General features: G+C 37.2%; 1 protein-coding gene across 1 annotated transcript in view; it reads right to left on the bottom strand.

Annotated features, from left to right (window-relative positions):
- Positions 1-14,512, bottom strand: part of LOC127430512 (FERM domain-containing protein 7-like) — a 28,886-nt gene extending 14,374 nt beyond the window's left edge. The window contains 3 exon segments of the mRNA XM_051680342.1: positions 144-186; positions 461-565; positions 14,366-14,512. Coding sequence (XP_051536302.1) covers positions 144-186; positions 461-565; positions 14,366-14,512 — 295 coding nt within the window.
- Positions 14,513-15,143: the final 631 nt, after the last annotated feature.

The raw sequence follows: 15,143 nt of genomic DNA, 5'->3' as shown, positions 1-15,143 counted from the left end.
CTAGTTATAAAATATACCAACAAATACACCTGAAAGAGTTTATTAATGTATTTTTGGCCATTTGACAAAATAACTTTCAACAACATAGTGTAAAATGTAATTATTGTCATCAATATGTAAAAAATTTAAATATACAGACTAACTTTGAATTTGTTTTGCAAGAGGCTTGAGCAGTTCCAACCAAACCTGTAAAAAAATAACACAGATGATTTGATATTAGGTCAAATAATGTAACATAAACAGCAGGATCTGTTTTGACATACGTGATAACTCAAATTCACATGCCATGTACTGTACTTCATTCCTAGAACTGACACATGAACTAGTAAATGCATCTCTGTGTCTCATAAAAGGTAATAAAGAAAACTGAATTTCCCCAAATATTATTTAGATATTTCACAAAAATTTTACTTAGTTTCATATTTCATTAAGTTTAAAATTAAAATAAATAAGCACTTACATAACTGCCACAATGATGTCGAAATTCAAGGCCAAAGTATTCTTTTTCCACCAGTTTAAGGTGTCCACATACTCTTTTGAAGAAATCATTTCCCAGCAATTTTTGCTACAAGAAAATTAAACAAAACACATAAAAAACAAGACAACTTTATGTAAGTGATACAGTAAGATGTAGGCCTACTTACAGTACTGGACTTAAAATGTAATTACTGAAATAACTGACTTACATTACATGCCAATGATAATAATAAGAAAACAAAAGCAATATCATCAGCAAAGTTTTCTCAGTACAAAAAATACTCAGTACTCACTAATTGTAGCACGTGCACAATTGAAAAGTGCTATACAAATTAAGACCTGACTTGATTTCCATTAAGTTACCTTATCAGTTTCTCTGTGCCTTTAATGGGAGATCTTGTTTTGTGCACCTCATGACAATGCTCATTTCTAATTTGACTAATTATGTTGTCTAATCATCTTTTCTAAAAACAAACAAATAAAGCAAAACCACAAAAAAAAGAAAATCAAAAATATTGTATTATTCCAATGTCATTTACCGGCAGATTACCACTCAGATGACATCTCTAGAGCAGTTAACAGACAGCCAATTAGATCTCATTGCCATTTATTTTTTAATTTATGTTATTTTCTTAGTTTTGCAAATTTGTTATGATTTGTTTTAGAAAAGATTTTCAGATATCAGGATTTATGCATTTTCTTTTACCACTTCATATTCGAAGTCAGAGAAAAATCTTAAATATTTCTGGTGAATATTTATATTTATTTATATTTATATTAGAAATATTTCTACTAAAAATATCACCTGAAATGTAAAAATATTAGAAAATCAAAGCCACATGTCTTACCCAGATATATATATAAAAAATGACTTTTTGGTGGCAGTTTTTATTCAGACGCAGTACCAGAAATGTCCAATAGATGACAGCCAAGATCCATTGGTGAATGATTCCCAAAAGACCATATCTGCACAATTATCTGAGTAAACATGATTTCAATGCATCCATTTATACAGTTTATAAAGAAGCATAGAGCAGAAAATACTAGGCACATGTCTGTGTGTGTGTTCCAATTAGATCACCCTCCAGCTTGTTGGCGATTTCTCATACTATATGATGGACAAATACAGTATGTACTCCTGCAATAATTTTTCTATCATGAAATAAATCGCCTTGACCTACTGTACTCTTCAATTGGTTTTATAAACTAAGCCATCTTGTTTTTTGAAACCCTTTAACTTCCCAACCTTAAGATTTACTTAGAAAAATGGCACTTAAGGGGTTTTATGCAACACTTAATGTGTTTTAAAGGCGTTCTTAAGTAAAAAATAAATACTTTAAGTTCGAAGAAGAAGAAATCAAAATTAAAGTTTTGCTGCATTTCATCTATATCTATTACCTTTAAGGTCATCTACAGTTGTGCTCAAAAGTTTGCATACCCTGGCAGAAATTGTGAAATTTTGGCATTGATTTTGAAAATATGACTGATCATGCTTTTATTTAAGTATAGTGATCATATGAAACCATTTATCATCACATAGTTGTTTGGCTCCTTTGTAAATCATAATGATAACAGAAATCACCCAAATGACCCTGATCAAAATTTTACATACCCTTGAATGTTTGGCCTTGTTACAGACACACAAGGTGACACACACATGTTTAAATGGCAATTAAAGGTTAATTTGCCTTTAACAATTAACAATTGCAATTAGTGTCTGTGTATAAATAGTCAATGAGTTTGTTCGCTCTCATGTGGATGCACTGAGCATTCTAGATACTGAGCCATGGGGAGCAGGAAAGAACTGTCAAAAGACCTGTGTAACAAGGTAATGGAACTTTATAAAGATGGAAAAGGATATAAAAAGATATCCAAAGCCTTGAAAATGCCAGTCAGTACTGTTCAATCACTTATTAAGAAGTGGAAAATTTGGGGATCTCTTGATACCAAGCCAAGGTCAGGTAGACCAAGAAAGATTTCAGCCACAACTGCCAGAAGAATTGTTCGGGATACAAAGAAAAACCCACAGGTAACCTCAGGAGAAATACAGGCTGCTCTGGAAAAAGACAGTGTGGTTGTTTCAAGGAGCACAATACGACGATACTTGAACAAAAATTAGCTGCATGGTCGAGTTGCCAGAAAGAAGCCAATGCCACAAAAAAGCCCGGTTACAATATGCCCGACAACACCTTGACACGCCTCACAGCTTCTGGCACACTGTAATTTGGAGTGACGAGACCAAAATAGAGCTTTATGGTCACAACCATAAGCGCTTTGTTTGGAGAGGGGTCAACAAGTATTGTGCTCCTTGAAACAACCACAACGTCTTTTTCCAGAGCAGCCTGTATTTCTCCTGAGGTTACCTGTGGGTTTTTCTTTGCCATTTGGGTGATTTCTGTTATCATTATGATTTAAAAAGGAGCCAAACAACTATGTGATAATAAATGGCTTCATATGATCACTATCCTTAAATAAAAAACAGTTTTTTTTTGAATGATCAGTCATATTTTCAAAATCAATGCCAAAATTTCACAATTTCTGCCAGGGTATGCAAACTTTTGAGCACAACTGTATTTGCTAGTGTACTTCTTAATGTTGACAAAATTCATTTTCATAAGATACAAGCATTTAAAATTTGCAGTCTCTCTCTTCCACCAATACAGATCAAACATTTTTATGACTCATTCTACACTTCAGACTTTCATCAAACTTTCTGTCCAATCAAATGCTTTTGTAAATGAAAACATACCCTACCCTTACAACGTCTGGCTATGTTCTAACTGGTGCTAGGGTTGTTCCGAACAGATTTTCCAATAAGAAATGCTTAAAAAGTGAGTTCTGACTGTCGGTTATCACCTTTCACCTCTCTGAAGCTCTCACAGTGGAGGGTAATTGTCTTCAAAGGAAATAATTCATAGGGGTGTCTGGGTGATCATTTCTGAACAGGACGCACCAACGCTGGAGCTAGATGCGAGGACAAGTGGCTGGAGATTTTTTTATTTTTTTTTTGTGCAGCCGGAGGTTTCCTGGGATGTACAGTTCTAGTAAGTGTTCTCTAATTATTATGCTTGGTGTATTGTGATTCATAACATGGATATATTATATTTTATTCCTTTGTTTTTCATTCATCTGTATTGCACAGCGTCTCCCGCCTCATCATAAACAAAAACTGTGATTTACTGTGTGCGTTTGTGGGCAATTTATGTAGTAATGCTGACACAGTTAGATCATGGTTCGGTTTTCAAATATTTAGAAAAGCTGGCCGATATTGAGATTACCTCTCAATTTTCCCCTGTAAGAGTGCTCTAGCTTGATCAGCATGATGGAAAGGAGTGTGTGTCAGTGTGTGGCTACAAACCAAAACCTATTGGCTAGTTTAAAAAATGGGGTGAGTAGTTTGACATGTCCCGCCCCCACTTCCTGTTTCAGTAGGACATACTTTAAAACAGTAACTCCAACCTCGCTTGTCAAGGCACTTCAGGACAACTTTAAGGGAAACCGAAATGGATTATGACGTTTTATTATAAACCCCTTAAATAACACTTAATGGTTATTTTCTGCAACTCCTTTAATTTTAAGGAAAACTTTAGGGCATTCTTAATGGAAAATTACACTTAAGGTGCTTTATGCAGCCGGACCCAAATATTTTAAAAGCTCATATGTGATATTATTTCTGCGACAGCCCCAGAACTCTGACGCTCGGTGTATACGTCAGCGTCCAAATTCACTCACTCATTTCATTCACTCACTGCTGAGATATAGTGCACTCACTGCCATTCACTATATAGGAAATAGCGAATGAGTGAACGATTTCGGACACAGCGAGCGATTTTGATTGCATAAAAATTAATTAGTATCAATATTTTATTGAAATTAGACATTTTTGATTACATGATAACATAAAATTAAAGGATCAGTTGGGTTTTTCCCCCATTTACCCCCTATTTTTGATGTTTTGGATAAAATGGTTGAGTCCATTTTCATCAGTGGACCCACATGTTAGGCTCGTTTGAGATGCCAAACGCCTCTCCTTGAAAGTAGACGAGAGCAGACTGGTGCAGTCTGGGGAGGAGTGAAATAAGAGTTGTCAAGTCGGACAGTTATCACTTCTTGTAGTGGATCAGCTGCTACGAGATCAAAGGCAGATATCGCGTGATTCACGTTCAAGTGCTTTGTTGTTAATAAAGTGGATGCAATTTAAATTCTGTTGCTTTTAAATGAAAAAACATATGATGACCAAAACACTCAATGTAGTTGTTATTTAATTCCCCCCATAAGACATGTCTTTCAATAATTTTTTTGTTTAATAAAGACACGTATTTTAAATATTTCAGAAATATGATACCAATCACATATTCCATACAGTGATTGCACTGTCAGAATGTTGAAAATATTCACATATAATTTATACACATAAAAACATGACATTATAGATTAAAACAAAAATCAAACATTTAAAAAAAGAACAAAACATCACGGTTGTTTAAGCCAATGAGCATTAAGCTGCGTCGTCAGCAAGTCATTTCCCATCGTGCTTGCAGTTCGTGCAACTCGGAAAAAGTAACTGCGCCGCCTGCCTGCTACAACTGCGACCGCCTTGCTGTCGTGGGAGAATTTTTTAATTGTATTTATTAAACACAGGAAAACAAAACATAATTATAAATACACAAAATCAACTTTAACACCTACTACCACCCCTCCTCCTCCCCAACCCCACCCCAAACCTCAACAAACATCTCTGTGGTCTTAGATGAACACATACAGAAGAATACAAAAACAAAAAACAAACAACTAAAAGAGGAAAAAAGAGAATAATAATAATAATAATAATAATAATAATAATAACAATAAAAATACATATATACTGTATATACAAATATAAAAATCACACACACTGACAGTTACCCCTCTCTCTCCACTATTCCACCCGAGAACCCTCCAAGAATGCTAAATATCTACCCCATTTTCCCACAAACAGATCCGGATTCCCCAGTCTTCTATAAGACCCCTCTTCTAAGGCCGCCACTCTCCCCATCTCCGAGCACCATTCCTGAAACGGGGGTGCTCCAACCGACTTCCAACCCCTCAAAATCACCCGCCTGGCGACCATAACACAGGTCAGGACCCAATCCTCCACATGTTTGTTCTCCACATTAATTTCTGCCCCATCTCCCAAAATACAGAGTCTGGGGCAAAATGAAACCCGAGTGCCCAAAACCTCACATACAAAATTCTGAACTTTCAACCAAAACCCCTGGATCTCAGCGCACCTCCAAAAAACATGGGTTATATCTCCATCCTCCGATTGGCATCGCCAGCAGGTAGGTGTGTCTTTAAGACCAAGCCTATAGTCTAGAGGGGGTCCATTAGAATCTATGTAAAATCTTGAATTGAATAAGGCGAACTCTTGCATCTCTAGATACAGACTTGACATTTTTCAGAATCTAAGTCCACACTCCATCCTCCAATCCCAAATCCAAATCTTTCTCCCATAATCTCTTAATAGAAGTTAAGGCTCCATCCCCCATACTCTGAATTAACAGGGAGTAAGTACACTGATGCCTCATGACCTTTTCCAAAAGCCGCAATCACCTCACCCAAAGCATCTGCCTCCATAGGGGGTTGTGTGCTACTCCCAAAAATAGTACAAAGTAGGTGGCGCAATTGTAAATATCTATAAAACTGAGGTCTGGGGATCCCAAAATGATGGACCAAATTTTCAAACGATCTCAACACTCCACTTTCATATAGGTCACCGAGTGTAGCAACCCCTCTCACAATCCACTCTGGCCAGCAGAAAGGGGACTTGCCAATACGTAATCCTGGGTTCTGCCATATACTCGAGGCAACATTTAAATAAGTGTCCAATTTAAACAATCTGGACACTTTAGTCCATACCGAGTGTAAATGCGAAATAATGGGGTGTAACTTAACTTTTCCGATTAGTTTGATAGAGATGCTTTATAATGGCGAAATAGGGGCAAGAACTGCCTGTTCAATAACAAACCAGGGAGGGGCTCTATCAGGTTGAAGAGACCAATGAGCCAAATGTCTGAGACTGAACGCATAGTAATAAAACAAAATCTTGGGTAGGCCTAGCCCACCTTTGTCTATCGGCCTATGTAACTTATTAAAATGCAATCTGGGACGTTTACCATTCCAAATGAAGGACTTCGCTATGCTATCAAATTGTTGAAATAAGAGAGGGGGACATCTACAGGGAGAGACTGTAGCAGGTAGTTAAATTTTGGAATACAATTCATTTTGATAACATTAACCTTCCCAATCATAGATAAATGTAATGAAGCCCACCTGCCCACATCGCTCGAAAATCTTTTCATTAAAGGGTCAAAATTAACACTAACTAAATCAGACAATTTTGCTGGGAATAAAATCCCCAAATATTTAATGCCTTGTTTGGGCCATTGGAAGGCGCCCGGCTGAAAAGCCGTTACTGAACAGTACGCTGTCAAAGCCAAAGCTTCGGATTTAGACCAATTGACTTTGTATCCTGAGAACTTGGAAAAGTAATTAATAATTCTGTGGAGGCAAGGCATAGATCTAGTAGGTTCAGAGACAAATAATAAAATATCATCTGCATAAAGCAGAAGCTTATGCGCCACACCTCCCGCAATCACCCCTGGAAAATCATCCTCCTTTCTTATCGCGGCTGCTAATGGGGCAATTCCAGGGCAAGACAGAACAATAAAGGGTAAAGAGGGCAGCCCTGCCGGGTGCCCCTATCCAGAGTAAAATAATCTGAAATTAATCAGTTTGTTTGTACCACTGCTACAGGGTGTTTATAAAGTAACTTAATCCAACCAATAAATGTACTCCCAAACTCATACATTTCCAAAATCTTAAAAAGATAATCCCATTCTACCATATCAAACGCCTTTTCGGCGTCAAGTGAGATGGCAGCGACCGGAGACTGATCATTCGCCACTGACCACATGATATTGATGAGATGCCTGATGTTATCAGAAGAGCTATGGCCCCGAATAAATCCCACCTGATCTATATGTATAAGAGATGTCATAACCTTACTTAATCGGTTAGCCAAAATTTTTGACTATATTTTTACATCTAGTTGGATCAGGGAGATTGGACGGTAACTTTTACACTCGCTTGGATCTTTGTCCTTTTTAAGAATCAGACTGATCCGGACTTGCGTCATGGTTGGAGGAAGCTTTCCGTTCTTTAGTGATTCCGAATAAACCTCTAGCAAAAGTGGAGCCAGTTCTGTAGCATAGGATCTAAAAAATTCTGCGGAAAAACCATCTGGCCCCGGAGCTTTGCCAGTAGGTAGGGACTTAATTACCTCGTCAAGCTCCTCCAAGGTTATCTCAGAATCAAGAGTTTTTCTGCTCAATCGTCAATTTAGGAAGATCTAATGGTTCCATAAAGTTTCTAATATCTTCATCAGTAGACGAAGACGTGGAACTATAAAGATCAAGAATGAATTCTTTAAATGCATTATTAATATCAATGGCTGAGGTAAGAATGATAGAAAGAGACTCTCTCTGCTTTATATATCTAGCCAAAAGCTTCCATGCTTTGTCCCCCGACTCAAAGTATGACTGTCTTGCTTTGAATAACCAAAACTCCACTTTCCGCGACAAAATAGTATTATACCTATATTTCAATCGGGTCAATTCTCTGAGGCCATCAGATGACATACGGCACTTCAGCTCTGCCTCGACACTTTTAATATTTCCTTCCGCTTTGGATTTTTTGGTGAATGAGGCATACTGTATGATCTGACCCCTAAGAACCGCCTTAAGTGCCTCCAAAGAGGACACTGAGGACCAGTTGGTCTCCATATAAACATTGATTTCAGTCTTTAACATTTGTTGGAAATCAGGATTTTGCAAAAGGGACACATTAAGGCGCCAACTATATGATTTCTTTTTCTCTGTAAATGGCAACACCTCTAAACTCACCAGGGCATGATCTGAGACTAAAATGTTTCCAATTGAGCAATCAACAACAGATGAAATGAGGGATCTGGATATCAAAAAAAAAAAATCTATTCTGGAATAAATCTTATGGACTGATGAAAAAAATTTAGAGTCCCTCCCAGATGGGTTCAAAAGTCTCCAAATATCCATAAAACCAAGATTTTTACACATCCTGTGAAGCGTAAATGTTGCTCTAGGGGGTTTACACACTTTTGCTTCACTGTGATCAAGGACTGAGTCCATCAATAGATTAAAGTCTCCTCCCAATATTATATCATAAGGGGTGCCAGCGGCTTGCAGCATCCCTTCAAGATCTATAAAAAGCCCTGATCATCAGTGTTAGGTGCGTAAATATTAGCCAAAATCAACCTTTGCCCTTGAATTTCAGCTAAAACAATAATGACTCTCCCTAATTTATCTTTAGTCTGTTTGAGACATTTGAATTGTAGATGTTTATTTACCAATATAATGACTCCCTTGCTCTTACTTGAGCCAGCACTAAAGAAAACATGTCCACCCCATATCTTCCCAAATTTTTCAGCTTCCTGCGGGGAGAGATGTGTTTCTTGAAGAAACACAATATCATATTTCTTACGTTTAAGAAAAGTAATAACCTTCTTCTTTTTATGGGGTGCCCCAACCCATTTACATTCCATGTGGAGAGAGATAGTACACTCATATTAACAACTGACATAAATAAACTGTGTGTTAAAAACAAAATATACAGACCACATTCCCCATTAGTGAAACAATCAAACCCCGAACTTCACCCGAACAAAACAAACAGAAAAAAGAAAAACATGCGCATTAACCCCGCACACGAGAGCGCCAACCGGCAACAATCCCTCTAAACTCAAAAGGTTCATGAATGCCCACGAGCCCCCACGACAACTTTGCCATCGGATTGCTCAATTTTGCCTCACAAATTTGTGAGGCAAAATTACATAACAGAAAATACTTTGTAAAATAAACCCCAGCAAATAGGAAGAATGAACACAAAGAATGTGTAGATTCATTCACAGAACTGTCTCAAAGATGTGATCTTCCACAAAACAAATTCCAACTGATATAAAACTGTTCAGATTCCTCGGACAGACAAACAAATGATCAGTGAGCCAGTTGTTATGAGTTCAATGGATGACGTATTCATTCAGTGTCCCGTAAAAAAAACTCAAAACAAACTACAGCCAGCAGGAGGAATAAGCACAAAGAACAAACAGATTAATCCACAGCTGTTCCAAAGGAGTGTTATTCAATAGAACAAGCTCCAGCCGCTAGGCGGAGCCAACACAAAAAGAAACAAAATCGGCATCCCGGTTCCCCTGGTGATCAAGTCAATTCACTCGGAGGCCGCACAAAACTACATACCATGACTTACACAATCCGTCAACTTTATAAAAGACATCCTTTGTGTGAGCATGTAGATATTTTGCGGTCATCCGTAGTGTCTATCCTCAATCTGTCCAGGAACTTCAATGCAAAAGTTTCTTTAAGGAAAAGTGTAATTCACAAAACAAGCTCCAGCCGCACGGTGGAGCCAATGCAAAAAAACCAAAATGTCGCCCAGCTTCCTCAAGGGTAAGTACAGTGAGTCGACCCACTCACATGAGAAATATCCACTGGTTTACTCAGACATTGATTCAATAAAAGACATTGCCTGACTTGGACATGTAAATACTTTGCGACCATTTTTCGTTTCTATTCTCAGTTTGGCCAGAAACATTAGAGCAAACGAGATCTTTTTCTGATGTAAGAGTTTCTTGCATTCCTTGAACCGATCGCGTTTCTCTCTTGTCGAACTCGCAAAGTCCGGGAAGAAGAAAATATTATGGTTCTTCCAAGAAAGTTTCCCTTTGCTCCTCGCCTGGCACAACACAAGATCTTTATCGGATGATCTCAGAAATCTGGCCAGAATTGTTCGGGGTCTGTCTCCTCAGCAGATCTCCGAGCCGGGACTCTGTGAGCTCGCTCAATTTCCAGCTTGTGGCCTGTTATGTCAAGCAGACTCGGGAAAAACTCGTCTAGGAAATTCACCATATCTCTGCCCTCCTCGTGCTCAGGAATTCCAACAATTCGAACATTATTCCTGCGGCTTCTATTCTCAAGATCTTCAATTTTGTCAAGGAGATGTTCCAAATCAACTTTGGTCGTGGGCGGATTAGCGGTTAATTCCCTCTCCGAAGATTCCAGAAAAGCGATTCGTTTTTCAACATCAGTCACTCTTGTGACTAGCTCAGAGAATTTTATTTCCATCGCCATAATCGATCGATGTATTACAGCGAGATCCTCCAAGTCAGCAAGAACCATCGTCAACATCACCAACATGTTGGACAACTGACACTGGATCACCTCTCCCACCGCACCATCCAAATCGAGTCCCCGGTCTGTAGGTCTGTCGGGGCTTTCATCCTGAACATGTAAGTGTCTTTTAATGTCTCCAGAGCCCGAGGATTTTTACTTCTTTGCCATGTTTTGCATCAAAGAGCAAATGTGTAACTGGGTGTATCAAATTCACCAGATTATAACATGAAAATAATAAAAAATTTAGCAAAGTGCGCAGAGCTCGTCGCTCACATGTCTGCTCCTTGCATGGCGTCACGTGACCCCACGGGAGTATTTTTGACATACGTGGTCATGATATCACAGCAAGTCGGACAGATTTCTAACCAGCATGCACCTGTCAGTGATCACTGGTGATTGGTTCTGCGCAGAACTTGCTCATCTCAAACGAGCCTAATGAAATGCATGCTGTTTTTTCTTCAAACAAGCCTAATGAAATGCATGCAGTTTTTATATCAAACAAGCCTAATCAAATGCATGCTGTATTTTCTTCAGTCATTGGATTGGATCATAAGCAGAGAACATGAAACATAAGTAGACTACTGTTGCTCACATGTCGCCTGTTTTAAAAATGCACTCTTTTAAAACATGTTTTTAACTGTAATGTTCTAATTGCAAAATAGACTGCAGAAGATGAAAGTTGAGTTTTAAAATTTAATTTGATACCAAGTATGTGAACACTGATGAAGTTTTTGATATAAAATAAAGCATTTGTTTTTAAGCCACACTCATACGGCCCACCTGTTGGCCAGTGACAGTTAACAGGTTTAAAATGGGCATGTAAGACTGCCTCTGTAGCACCCCCATTTTCACCTACAGTCATCAAAATTGGTACATACATAGTTCTCATCAAGCCAGACAACTTTCATAATTATAGTCATTAGGTCTGCCCAACAGGAAGTCGGCCATTTTGGATTATTTTTTTTTATATTGCAGTCTCTGAACTTTTAAATACACCTCCTAGGAGATTTATGAGTCTGTCATCACATTTAGACAACATTATACCAAGACACTGAAGATGCTAAATTGTGAACAGATTTTTGATATATCCAACAGTGTTGCCATGGCGAGGCATTAAATTAATTGCGAAAATGGGAAACAGGAAGTGTCTAATATCTTCTGTGTGCAATGTGTGATTAAGATCAAAATTCAGATGTATGTTTAGTCTTGGGGGTTAATCACATGGATGTGAATATTTTGGGACATGGTCATAGCGCCACCACCTGGCAGCAGGAAGTGTGGCTCTTACAACAGACTTTAAAAAAGTATTTACCCAAATTGCTTCAAAATTGTTTAGAATAATGTCAAATGCATGTGTCCACCTTGCATTGTTTTCCAAAAGCCATTGGGTGGAAATGGACCCATGGTGCTTGGGCCCATCATCGCTGCTTTCAGCTATATTTTTATTTATTATTATAAGTAGTATTAAAGGAAACATTAAGAGTGGAGACAGGAAACAGGATGGGAAAATTTGGCACAAAAAGCAGAATTGAACCCGGGTCATCTGCACAAAAAAAGCACATCCACACCAACACTAGCGGTGCATTTTGTCTTCAATTTCTGTTCAGTTTTCTTATTAAGCATAATCCATGTAAGATTGTGCATGTAAGCAACTGTTTTTTGTTTTTTTTCAGCACGGAAATCTAAACTTCCACTAAACATACGCAAACCAAATTTTGCACATAGTTTCTCAAATATTACAAAATGATTTGTTTGAATAATATTTACTTGCTAGTTTCTTACACAAGTTGTGTAAACATGGGTAAAAATAGGTGTTCCCAATCTTATATACACAGTGATGGTGTTTAATTTAGGGGTCTTCAACCTCATTCAGGCCAAGGATCCCTTGGTGTACAGAGATACAGAATGTATAAAACTGGGTGGTGCATTGTAAGTCTGACCCATGATAACATGCATATTGTACCACGACAATGTTTACATAATTTAGAAAGCAGCTCTATTGAAAATACTAGACCAGTACACTTCAAATCAACTTAATACATTTATGTTTGAGATGAGAACATAATTATATTGTGTAAAGTCCAAGTGAAATTCAACACATTCATCAAAAAGTGATATAATTACATTGCTATAAAACTTTCAAATGGATACATAATTTTACTGGATGGTGTTCACTCAACGTGATTTTTACTGCTTGCTCAGTTAACTTAATTAAAATGAGCTGATGCAACACAATTCTTCAGCATTTGATCTCAACTTAATTTAATTGTATACAATCCATCATGTTTACTTATCTCAATTGTGTTGGGACTACGTGAATAATTTTTGTTGCATCAATGTATTGCTGAAACCGGGTTGGGGATTTATATTTCACAGCATGCTTTTTATGGGACTGATATTAGGGAGTACATTTTGAAATTAGGTGCTATTTTAATGTATTTCTGTGCAAAATGAAACAAGTAGGAGACTTGTTAGTGTTTAATGTTCTGTTACAGTGGGATTTAGAGGAGTTTCTGTCATGTTGGATTTTTTTGGAGATTAACATTGTGGACAAGAGTGGAGCTAATGGTGAGGTTGACTGAAATGTATTACTTTAATCATGAAGCAAATGCTGAGAGATCATCAGTATAATGACTGAGTGGGGATTAGTAAACCCTTAGAAGAAAAATAGATAAATAATATGCAAAGACATATTGTTGCTAGCTAACAGTTATCTGCAAGGTTCTATGGAGTTAATTGGACAAATCAAATTTAAGTTACTCAATTCATTAAGGTTTTTGCTACACAGAGCATTTTAAGAAACTCATTTTCATTGTGTGGAACCACAAGTTAAACCAACGGATTTGTTTTTCAGTGTATGATGCTTACATTGCAAATTCATTAAATTAATTATTATTGATGTACCCAATAATATACTTGCAAATTTGTATTTTTACTTAATTCATTGTAATATATGACGGACAATGAAACATGTAGCTAAATTTTTTCTCACAAAATTATGTTGAGATCAAACAATAATTTGCAGACAAGCTGCGCCGCCAACACACTGTTGAAAACTTTCTTATATTAGCATGTTTTTGAGCAACTTGGAATAAAAAAAAATGGAAACTGAGAGTAACACTTAAAGTTTTACAGGAATATCTCATATTTCAAAGATACATTTTTTACCCTATTCACCTGTAGTATCTCCCCATATGCAGTACATCCTGCTGTCTCCTACAGAGGACACATGGGTGTCTCTGAAAAGCCCAAGATATACTCATTAAGATGCACCAGGACTGTTGCGTGTATGGTTTCAGAGAAATGTCCTCTACAGATGACAAAAATGAATTTTGGTGAAACACAAAAATTGGGACGCTGCCATACATTTTCTCCCATATACCCTTAAGACAAACTGGACCACTCAATGAAAAGACCCCCACACCCTCCCCCCTACACATTCACGTCTTATTGTCCAACATCCCTCTCAAAAAACGCAGTTAATGCCGCTCAGCACATGTGGCATAAAAAAGAAGAAATAATGGCGTCAGCCTGCACGTGTTTTCATATTACTGATAAAATGGCTATTTTAAAGCTGTCTTTAAAACATCACGGTGGGAACTTTGGTAAAAGCATAAATATCTCACCTCCATTTCAAACACATGCTCACTATCGTCCAAAAAGATGACTCGAAGATGGAACGAACTGTCTTTCTGCGTCTTTCGTGCAGTTTCAGATTTGAAGAGCTCGGGTTGCTTTCTTCTACAGCTCAAGACATTTTCATGAATCGACATACTAAGAATCGAATCAGCATGCAATTTTATATTCTGTAGAGAACAATTAATACATTAAATGTCTTTGACTTAAAGCTGATGATAATATTCTAGGCACAAATTTGGTGACATTGTATAATATCTGGCATGAATAAGAAATCCATGACAGATCAATAGTTAATATGCAATTAAATCTGAATATATATGAATCAAAGTGTACTGCAATTTAAATTAATCATTGAATTTTATAATATAATTAATGACCTGTTAAGCATTATTACTGAAAGTTATTTTAAAGTGTTACAATAAATTTCAAAGGAAAATTTACTTCGGAACATCTATGAAAATGTAACAATTTTTAGACATAATAACATCAAGTACATTCACCTTGCTACATCTATTTTTAAGTCAGTGCAAGACTGAATGCATGTTCAATATGTAACATGCCATAGCAAAAACATTCAAGTGTACTTACTTTTTACTGATGCCATGATATGATTTTGCATCTGGTGGTCCTTTCTCAAGTCAAATAAATCACAGAGATGGAGGGCAGTATCACCCTCAGCCAATACAGAGCACTCTGACCAGCTGCCCAACTAATAAAAGCTTAACATGATGCCACAGAATTAGATCTCCTCCTGAGATTCAACCA

This window comes from Myxocyprinus asiaticus, chromosome 40 (assembly GCF_019703515.2).
Source record: "Myxocyprinus asiaticus isolate MX2 ecotype Aquarium Trade chromosome 40, UBuf_Myxa_2, whole genome shotgun sequence".
In the NCBI taxonomy this organism is placed as follows: Eukaryota; Metazoa; Chordata; class Actinopteri; order Cypriniformes; family Catostomidae; genus Myxocyprinus; species Myxocyprinus asiaticus.
Note: the sequence above shows the minus strand (reverse complement) of the source record. Positions and strands in the feature narration are given on the sequence as shown.